At 55.1% G+C, this 10,637-nt stretch overlaps 1 protein-coding gene across 1 annotated transcript in view; it reads right to left on the bottom strand.

Moving 5' to 3' along the window:
* Positions 1-913: 913 nt before the first annotated feature.
* Positions 914-10,637, bottom strand: part of LOC140399440 (plasma membrane calcium-transporting ATPase 3-like) — a 412,738-nt gene continuing 403,014 nt past the window's right edge. Inside the window, 1 exon segment of the mRNA XM_072489018.1 lies at positions 914-1,384. Within this exon segment, the coding sequence (XP_072345119.1) occupies positions 914-1,384 (471 nt within the window).

Raw genomic sequence — 10,637 nt, forward strand, 5'->3', positions numbered from 1 at the left:
GTGGGGTATCCATGTGGAGGGGTGTGGGGTACCTGTCTGGAGGGGTGTGGTGTATCCGTCTGGAGGGGTGTGGGGTATCCGTCTGGAGGGGTGTGGGGTACCTGTCTGGAGGGGTGTGGTGTATCCGTCTGGAGGGGTGTGGTGTATCCGTCTGGAGGGGTGTGGGGTATCCGTCTGGGGGTGTGTGGGGGGTACCTGTCTGGAGGGGTGTGGGGTATCCGTCTGGGGGGCTGTGGGGTATCCGTCTGGAGGGGTGTGGGGGGTACCTGTCTGGAGGGGTGTGGGGTATCCGTCTGGGGGGGTGTGGGGGGTACCTGTCTGGAGGGGTGTGGGGTATCCGTCTGGGGGGGTGTGGGGGGTACATGTCTGGAGGGGTGTGGGGTATCCGTCTGCAGGGGTGTGGGGTACTGATCTGGAGGGGTGTATGTCTGGAGGGGTGTATGTCTGGAGGGGTGAGGGGTACCCGTCTGGAGGGGTGTATGTCTGGAGGGGTGAGGGGTACCCGTCTGGAGGGGTGTATGTCTGGAGGGGTGAGGGGTACCCGTCTGGAGGGGTGTATGTCTGGAGGGGTGAGGGGTACCCGTCTGGAGGGGTGTATGTCTGGAGGGGTGAGGGGTACCCGTCTGGAGGGGTGTATGTCTGGAGGGGTAATGGGGTACCCGTCTGGAGGGGTGAGGGGTACCCGTCGGGAGGAGGGGGCTGCCAGTGACCAGTGCGGATAAAGGAGGTGGCTTGTTGCAGTAAATCCAGTGTTTTGATCATTCGTTCTCTCTCTCTCTCTCTCATGTTTGAGTGTCTGATTTAGTGTCATTTGAGGGAACCCCCTACACAATCCCCCCGGGACCCCCACCCCCACCCCGCGAGTGAGAGATAGAAAGAGAGTTGGCGGTGAGCAAGGTCAGAGTTCAGAGGTTCACAGGGCGAGGCCGCACTGGAAGCAGCGCTCCTTGTCCACCAGCACCTCGCAGTAGGAGGAGCGCTCGCGGGGCAGCAGCGCCGCCATGGCGGCGGGCGGGGCCTTGGCGTTGCGGAGCTGCGGGTAGCCGGCGCACACCCGGTAGGTCTCCAGGTCGCTGATCAGGTCCACCACGTCGTCCACCGTGGTAAGCTGGGCTGGGTGGCTGCGGTACAGCCGGTGCCCCAGGGGGACGGGTAGGCCACGCACCAGCACATGGAAGAAGAACCCAGGCCGGATCTGCACCACCGCGTCCGACACCAGGGACTTGCGGGAGAGCTGGATGAGCTGCACGTCGGGCCCCAGCGAGGAGCACACCACCCACGAGGCGGGCAGAGGCATCACCATCAACTCCTGCATGAAGTTCCGCAGCAGCGGCTCCAGCGTCATCATCATGTAGGGAGAGCCCAGGCTGAAGATCTGTGTGATCTGTAAAAGAGAGAGAGACAAAGAGAGTGTGAGAGAGCCCGAGGGAGAGAGAGAGAGCCCGAGGGAGAGAGAGAGAGCCCGAGGGGGAGAGAGAGAGAGCCCGAGGGGGAGAGAGAGAGAGCCCGAGGGGAAGAGAGAGAGAGCCCGAGGGGGAGAGAGAGAGCCCGAGGGAGTGAGAGAGAGAGCCCGAGGGAGAGAGAGAGAGAGCCCGAGGGAGAGAGAGAGAGAGCCCGAGGGAGAGAGACAGAGCCCGAGGGAGAGGGAGAGAGCCCGAGGGAGAGAGAGAGCCCGAGGGAGAGAGAGAGCCCGAGGGAGAGAGAGAGCCCGAGGGAGGGAGAGAGAGAGAGAGCCCGAGGGAGAGAGATAGAGAGCCCGAGAGAGAGGGAGAGAGCCCGAGGGAGAGGGAGAGAAAGCCCGAGGGAGAGGGAGAGAGAGCCCGAAACCATGCGAGAGAGAAAAACCGTGCGAGAGAGAAAAACCGTGCGAGAGAGAGAAACCGTGTGAGAGAGAGAAACCGTGCGAGAGAGAGAAACCGTGCGAGAGCTAAACCGTGCGAGAGAGAAACGGTGAGAGAGAAACCGTGCGAGAGAAACCGTGCGAGAGAGACCGTGCGAGAGAGACCGTGCGAGAGAGACCGTGCGAGAGAGACCGTGCGAGAGAGACCGTGCGAGAGAGAGAGAAACCATGCGAGAGAGAGAAACCGTGCGAGAGAGAAACCGTAGGAGAGAGAGAAACCGTTTGAGAGAGAGAAACTGTGCGAGAGAGAAACCGTAAGAGAGGGAGAGAAACCGTGCGAGAGAGAGAGAAAAACCGTGCGAGAGAGAAACCGTGCGAGAGAGAGAAACCGTGCGAGAGAGAGAAACCGTGCGAGAGAGAGAGACCGTGCGAGAGAGAGCGAAACCGTGCGAGAGAGTGAGAAACGGTGTGTGAGAGAGAAACCGTGCGAGAGAAACCGTGCGAGAGAGAAACCATGCGAGAGAGAGAAACCGTGCGAGAGAGAAACTGTGCGAGAGAGAAACCGTGCGAGAGAGAAACCGTGCAAAACAGAGAAACTGTGCGAGAGATCGAGAAACCGTGCGAGAGAGAAACCGTACGAAAGAGAAACCGTGCGAGAGAGAGAAAAACCGTGCGAGAGAGAAAAACCGTGCAAGAGAGGGAAACCGTGCGAGAGAGAGAAACCGTGTGAGAGAGAGAAACCGTGAGAGAGAGAAACCGTGCGAGAGAGAGAGAAACCGTGTGAGAGAGAGAAACCGTGCAAGAGAGGGATACCGTGCGAGAGAGAGAAACCGTGTGAGAGAGAGAAACCGTGAGAGAGAGAAACCGTGCGAGAGAGGGAAACCGTGCGAGAGAGAGAAACCGTGTGAGAGAGAGAAACCGTGCGAGAGGGGGGAACCGTGCGAGAGCGAAACCATGCGAGAGAGACCGTGCGAGAGAGACCGTGCGAGAGAGACCGTGCGAGAGAGACCGTGCGAGAGAGACCGTGCGAGAGAGAAACCGTGCAAGAGAGAGAGAAACCATGCGAGAGAGAGAAACTGTGCGAGAGAGAAACCGTGCGAGAGAGAAACCGTGCGAGAGAGAGAAACCGTGCGCGAGAGAAACCGTGCGAGAGAGAAACCGTGCGAGAGAGAAACCGTGCGAGAGATCGAGAAACCGTGCGAGAGAAACCGTACGAAAGAGAAACCGTGCGCGAGAGAAACCGTGCGAGAGAGAAACCGTGCGAGAGAGAAACCGTGCGAGAGAGAAACCGTGCGAGAGAGAAACCGTGCAAGAGAGAAAAACCGTGCAAGAGAGAAAAACCGTGCGAGAGAGCGAAACCGTGCGAGAAAGGGAAACCGTGCGAGAGAGAGAAACCGTGTGAGAGAGAGAAACTGTGCGAGAGATCGAGAAACCGTGCGAGAGAAACCGTATGAAAGAGAAACCGTGCGAGAGAGAAAACGTGCGAGAGAGAAACCGTGCGAGAGAGAGAAAAACCGTGCAAGAGAGAAAAACCGTGCAAGAGAGAAAAACCGTGCGAGAGAGAGAAAAACCGTGCGAGAGAGAGAAACCGTGCGAGAAAGGGAAACCGTGCGAGAGAGAGAAACCGTGTGAGAGAGAGAAACCGTGCGAGAGAGGGAAACCGTGTGAGAGAGGGAAACCGTGCGAGAGCAAAACCGTGCGAGAGAGATAAACCGTGTGAGAGCGAAACCGTGCGAGAGAAACCGTGCGAGAGAGACCGTGCAAGAGAGAAACCGTGCGAGAGAGAAACCGTGTGAGAGGAGACAAATCGTGCAAGAGAGAAACCGTGAGAGAGAGACCGTGCGAGAGAGAAACCGTGCGAGAGAGAAACCGTGCGATAGAGAGAAACTGTGTGAGATAGAGAGAAACTGTGCGAGATAGAGAAACCGTGCGAGAGAAAGATAAACCGTGCGAGAGAGAAACCGTGCGAGAGAGAGAAACCGTGTGAGAGAGAGAAACCGTGCGAGAGAGAAACCGTGAGAGAGGGAGAGAAACCGTGCGAGAGAGAGAGAAAAACCGTGCGAGAGAGAAACCGTTCGAGAGAAACCGTGCGAGAGAGAAACTGTGCGAGAGAGAGAGAAACCGTGCGAGAGAGAGAAACCGTGAGACAGAGAAACCGTGCGAGAGAGAAACCGTAGGGGAGAGAGAAACCGTGCGAGAGAGAAACCGTAGGGGAGAGAGAAACCGTTCGAGAGAGAGAAACCGTGCGAGAGAGAAACCGTAAGAGAGGGAGAGAAACTGTGCGAGAGAGAGAGAAAAACCGTGCGAGAGAGAAACCGTGCGAGAGAGAGAAACCGTGCGAGAGAGAAACCGTGCAAGAGAGAAACCGTGCAAGAGAGAAAGAGAAACCGTGCGAGAGAGTGAGAAACGGTGTGAGAGAGAGAAACCGTGAGACAGAGAAACCGTGCAAGAGAAAAACCGTGCGAGAGAAACCGTGTGAGGGAGAGAAACCGTGCGAGAGAGAAACCGTGCGAGAGAGAGAAACTGCGAGAGAGAGAAACTGTGCGAGAGAAACCGTGCAAGAGAAACCGTGCGAGAGAGAGGGAAACCGTGCGAGAGATGGGGAGAGAGAGAAAGTGAGACAGACAGAGACACTGTGAGAAGGAGATAGAAAAACCGTGTGAAAAAGAGAGAGAAACTGTGGGGGTGCGAGAGAGAAACCGTGCGAGAGAGAGAGAAACCGTGCGAGAGAGAGAGAAACCGTGCGAGAGGGAAACCGTGCGAGAGAGAGGGAAACCGTGCGAGAGAGAGGGAAACCGTGCGAGAGAGAGGGAAACCGTGCGAGAGATGGGGAGAGAGAGAAAGTGAGACAGACAGAGACCCTGCGAGAAGGAGATAGAAAAATTGTGTGAAAAAGAGAGAGAAACTGTGGGGGGTGCGAGAGAGAAACCGTGCGAGAGAGATGGAAACTGTGCGAGAGAGAAACCGTGCGAGAGAGAGAAACCATGCGAGAGAAACCGTGCGAGAGAGAGAAACCATGCGAGAGACACCGTGCGAGAGAGAGAGAGAAACCGTGAGAGAGAAACCGTGCAAGAGAGAGAAACCATGCAAGAGAGAGAAACCGTGCGAGAGAACCGTGCGAGAGTGAGAGAAACTGTGCGAGAGCGAGAGAAAACGTGCGAGAGAGAAACCTTGCGAAAGAGAGAAACCTTGCGAGAGAGAGAAACCGTGCGAGAGAAACCGTGCAAGAGAGATAGAAACCCCGTGCGTGAGAGTGAAACCCCGTGCGAGTGAGAAAAACGGTGCGAGAGAGAGAAACCGTGCGAGAGAGAGAAATGGTGCGAGAGAGAAACGGTGCGAGAGAGAGAAACCGTGCGAGAGAGAAACCGTGTGAGAGAGAGAAACCGTGCGAGAGAGAAACCGTGCGAGAGAGAGAAACCGTGCGAGAGAGAGAAACCGTGCGAGAGAGAGAAACCGTGCGAGAGAGAAACCGTGCGAGAGAACCGTGCGAGAGTGAGAGAAACTGTGTGAGAGCGAGAGAAAACGTGCGAGAGAGAAACCTTGCGAAAGAGAGAAACCTTGCGAGAGAGAGAAACCGTGCGAGAGAGAGAAACCGTGCGAGAGAGAAACCCCGTGCGTGTGAGTGAAACCCCGTGCGAGTGAGAGAAACCGTGCGAGAGAGAGAAACCGTGCGAGAGAGAGAAACCGTGCGAGAGAGAAATGGTGCGAGAGAGAGAAACCGTGCGAGAGAGAAACCGTGCGAGAGAGAAACCGTGTGAGAGAGAGAAACCGTGCGAGAGAGAGAAACCGTGCGAGAGAGAGAAACTGTGCGAGAGAGAAACCGTGCGAGAGAAACCGTGCGAGAGAAACCGTGCGAGAGAAACCGTGCGAGAGAGAAACCGTGCGAGAGTGAATCTGTGCGAGAGAGAAACTGTGCGAGAGAGAAACCGTGCGAGAGAGAAACCGTGCGAGAGAGAAACCGTGTGAGAGAGAAACCGTGCGAGAGAGAAAAACCGTGCGATAGAAACCGTGCGAGAGAAACCGTGCGAGAGAGAAAACCGTGCGAGAGAGAGAAAAACCGTGCGAGAGAGAAAAACCGTGCGAGACAGAGAAACCGCGTGAGAGAGAGACCGTGCGAGAGAGGGATACCGTGCAAGAGGGAGAAACCGTGCAAGAGGGAGAAACCGTGTGAGAGAGAGAGAAACCGTGTGAGAGAGAGAAACCGTGTGAGAGAGAGAAACCGTGCGAGAGAGAAACTGTGAGAGAGAAACCGTGCGAGAGAAACCGTGCGAGAGAGAAACCGTGCGAGAGAGAAACCGTGCGAGAGCGAAACCGTGCGAGAGAGAAACTGTGAGAGAGAAACCGTGCGAGAGAAACCGTGCGAGAGAGAAACCGTGCGAGAGAGAAACCGCGAGAGAGGAGACAAACCGTGCAAGAGAGAAACCGTGAGAGAAAAACCGTGCGAGTGAGACCGTGCGAGTGAGACCGTGCGAGAGAGAAACCGTGCGAGAGAGAGAAACCGTGCGAGAGAGAGAAACCGTGCGAGAGAGAAACCGTGCGATAGAGAGAAACTGTGTGAGATAGAGAGAAACCGTGCGAGAGAAAGATAAACCGTGCGAGAGAGAGAAACTGTGCGATAGAGAAACCGTAGGAGAGAAACAGTTCGAGAGAGTGAAACCGTGCGAGAGAGAAACCGTGTGAGAGAGGGACAGAAACCGTGTAAGAGAGAGAGAAAAACCGTGCGAGAGAGAAACCGTGCGAGAGAGAGAAACCGTGTGAGAGAGAGAAACCGTGCGAGAGAGAGAAACCGTGCGAGAGAGAGAAACCGTGCGAGAGAGAGAAACCGTGCGAGAGAGAGAAACCGTGCGAGAGAGAGAAACCGTGCGAGAGAGAGAAACCGTGCGAGAGAGAAACGTAGGAGAGAGAGAAACCGTTCGAGAGAGAGAAACCTTGCGAGAGAGAGAAAAACCGTGCGAGAGAGAAACCGTGTGAGAGAGAAACCGTGCGAGAGAGAAACCCCGTGCGTGAGAGTGAAACCCCGTGCGAGTGAGAGAAACCGTGCGAGAGAGAGAAACCGTGCGAGAGAGAAATGGTGCGAGAGAGAGAAACCGTGCGAGAGAGAAACCGTGTGAGAGAGAGAAACCGTGCGAGAGAGAGAAACCGTGCGAGAGAGACAAACTGTGCGAGAGAGAAACCGTGCGAGAGAGAAACCGTGCGAGAGTGAATCTGTGCGAGAGAGAAACCGTGCGAGAGAGAAACCGTGCGAGAGAGAAACCGTGCAAGAGAGAAACTGCGAGAGATCGAGAAACCGTGCGAGAGATAAACCGTACGAAAGTGAAACCGTGTGAGAGAGAAACCGTGCGAGAGAGAAAAACCGTGCGATAGAAACCGTGCGAGTTAAACCGTGCGAGAGAGAAAAACCGTGCGAGAGAGAGAAAAACCGTGCGAGAGAGAAAAAACCCGTGCGAGAGAGAAAAACCGTGTGAGAGAGAGAAACCGCGTGAGAGAGAGACCGTGCGAGAGAGGGAAACCGTGCAAGAGGGAGAAACCGTGTGAGAGAGAGAAACCGTGTGAGAGAGAGAGAAAACCGTGTGAGAGAGAGAAACCGTAGTGAGAGAGAGAAACCGTGCGAGAGCGAAACCGTGCGAGAGAGAAACTGTGAGAGAGAAACCGTGCGAGAGAAACCGTGCGAGAGAAACCGTGCGAGAGAGAAACCGTGCGAGAGAGAAACCGTTGCGAGAGCGAAACCGTGCGAGAGAGAAACTGTGAGAGAGAAACCGTGCGAGAGAAACCGTGCGAGAGAGAAACCGTGCGAGAGAGAAACCGTGCGAGAGAGAGAAACCGCGAGAGAGGAGACAAACCGTGCAAGAGAGAAACCGCGAGAGAAAAACCGTGCGAGTGAGACCGTGCGAGTGAGACCGTGCGAGAGAGAAACCGTGCGAGAGAGAGAAAACCGTGCGAGAGAGAGAAACCGTGCGAGAGAGAAACCGTGCGATAGAGAGAAACTGTGCGATAGAGAAACCGTAGGAGAGAAACAGTTCGAGAGAGTGAAACCGTGCGAGAGAGAAACCGTGTGAGAGAGGGACAGAAAACCGTGCAAGAGAGAGAGAAAAACCGTGCGAGAGAGAAACCGTGCGAGAGAGAGAAACCGTGTGAGAGAGAAACCGTGCAAGAGAGAGAAACCGTGCGAAGAGAGAGAAACCGTGCGAGAGAGAGAAACCGTGCGAGAGAGAGAAACCGTGCGAGAGAGAAACGTAGGAGAGAGAGAAACCGTTCGAGAGAGAGAAACCGTGCGAGAGAGAGAAAAACCGTGCGAGAGAGAAACTGTGCGAGAGAGAGAAACCGTGCGTGAGAGAGAAACCATGCGAGAGAGAGAAACTGTGCGAGAGAGAAACCGTAGGAGAGAAACAGTTCGAGAGAGTGAAACCGTGCGAGAGAGAAACCGTGAGAGAGAGAGAAACCGTGCGAGAGAGAGAAACCGTGTGAGAGAGAGAAACCGTGCGAGAGAGAGAAACCGTGCGAGAGAGAGAAACCGTGCGAGAGAGGGAAACCGTGCGAGAGAGAAACGTAGGAGAGAGAGAAACCGTTCGAGAGAGAGAAACCTTGCGAGAGAGAGAAAAACCGTGTGCGAGAGAGAAACCGTGTGAGTGAGAAACCGTGCGAGAGAGAAACCCCGTGCGTGAGAGTGAAACCCCGTGCGAGTGAGAGAAACCGTGCGAGAGAGAGAAACCGTGCGAGAGAGAGAAACCGTGCGAGAGAGAAATGGTGCGAGAGAGAGAAACCGTGCGAGAGAGAAACCGTGTGAGAGAGAGAAACCGTGCGAGAGAGAGAAACCGTGCGAGAGAGAGAAACTGTGCGAGAGAGAAACCGTGCGAGAGAGAAACCGTGCAAGAGTGAATCTGTGCGAGAGAGAAACCGTGCGAGAGAGAAACCGTGCGAGAGAGAAACCGTGCGAGAGAGAAACCGTGCGAGAGAGAAACCGTGCAAGAGAGAAACTGCGAGAGATCGAGAAACCGTGCGAGAGATAAACCGTACGAAAGAGAAACCGTGCGAGAGAGAAAAACCGTGCGATAGAAACCGTGCGAGAGAAACCGTGCGAGAGAGAAAAACCGTGCGAGAGAGAGAAAAACCGTGCGAGAGAGAAAAACCGTGTGAGAGAGAGAAACCGCGTGAGAGAGAGACCGTGCGAGAGAGGGAAACCGTGCAAGAGGGAGAAACCGTGTGAGAGAGAGAAACCGTGTGAGAGAGAAACCGTGTGAGAGAGCGAAACCGTGTGAGAGAGAGAAACCGTGCGAGAGCGAAACCGTGCGAGAGCGAAACCGTGCGAGAGAGAAACTGTGAGAGAGAAACCGTGCGAGAGAAACCGTGCGAGAGAAACCGTGCAAGAGAGAAACCGTGCGAGAGAGAAACCGTGCGAGAGCGAAACCGTGCGAGAGAGAAACTGTGAGAGAGAAACCGTGCGAGAGAAACCGTGCGAGAGAGAAACCGTGCGAGAGAGAAACCGTGCGAGAGAGAGAAACCGGCGAGAGAGGAGACAAACCGTGCAAGAGAGAAAACCGCGAGAGAAAAACCGTGCGAGTGAGACCGTGCGAGTGAGACCGTGCGAAGAGAGAAACCGTGCGAGAGAGAGAAACCGTGCGAGAGAGAGAAACCGTGCGAGAGAGAAACCGTGCGATAGAGAGAAACTGTGCGATAGAGAAACCGTAGGAGAGAAACAGTTCGAGAGAGTGAAACCGTGCGAGAGAGAAAAACCGTGTGAGAGAGGGACAGAAACCGTGCAAGAGAGAGAGAAAAACCGTGCGAGAGAGAAACCGTGCGAGAGAGAGAAACCGTGTGAGAGAGAAACCGTGCAAGAGAGAGAAACCGTGCGAGAGAGAGAAACCGTGCGAGAGAGAGAAACCGTGCGAGGAGAGAGAAACCGTGCGACGAGAGAAACGTAGGAGAGAGAGAAACCGTTCGAGAGAGAGAAACCGTGCGAGAGAGAGAAAAAACCGTGCGAGAGAGAAACCGTGCGAGAGAGAGAAACCGTGCGAGAGAGAGAAACCGTGCGAGAGAGAGAAACCATGCGAGAGAGAGAAACTGTGCGAGAGAGAAACCGTAGGAGAGAAACAGTTCGAGAGAGTGAAACCGTGCGAGAGAGAAACCGTGAGAGAGAGGGACAGAAACCGTGCAAGAGAGAGAGAAAAACCGTGCGAGAGAGAAACCGTGCGAGAGAGAGAAACCGTGCGAGAGAGAGAAACCGTGCGAGAGAGAGAAACCGTTCGAGAGAGAGAAACCGTGCGAGAGAGAGAAAAACCGTGCGAGAGAGAAACCGTGTGAGAGAGAGAAACCGTGCGAGAGAGTGAGAAATGGTGTGAGAGAGAGAAACCGTGAGACAGAGAAACCGTGCGAGAGAGAAACCGTGCGAGAGAGAAACCGTGCGAGAGAGAAACCGTGCGAGAGAAAACCGTGCAAGAGAAACCGTGCGAGGGAGAGAGAACACGTGCGAGAGAGAAACCGTGTGAGAGAGAGAAACTGCGAGCGAAACCGTGCGAGAGAGAGAAACTGCAAGAGAAACCGTGCGAGAGAAGAGAGAAACCGTGTGAGAGAGAGAAACTGCAAGAGAAACCGTGCTAGCGAAACCGTGCGAGAGAGAAACCGTGCGAGAGAGAAACCGTGCGAGAGAGAAACCGTGCGAGAGAGAAACCGTGCGAGAGATGGGGAGAGAGAGAAAGTGAGACAGACAGAGACCTGCGAGAAGGAGATAGAAAAACCGTGTGAAAAAGAGAGAGAAACTGTGGGGGGTGGGGGAGAGGAACCGTGAGAGGGAGAGAGATTA

Source organism: Scyliorhinus torazame, chromosome 22 (assembly GCF_047496885.1).
Source record: "Scyliorhinus torazame isolate Kashiwa2021f chromosome 22, sScyTor2.1, whole genome shotgun sequence".
Classification (NCBI taxonomy): Eukaryota; Metazoa; Chordata; class Chondrichthyes; order Carcharhiniformes; family Scyliorhinidae; genus Scyliorhinus; species Scyliorhinus torazame.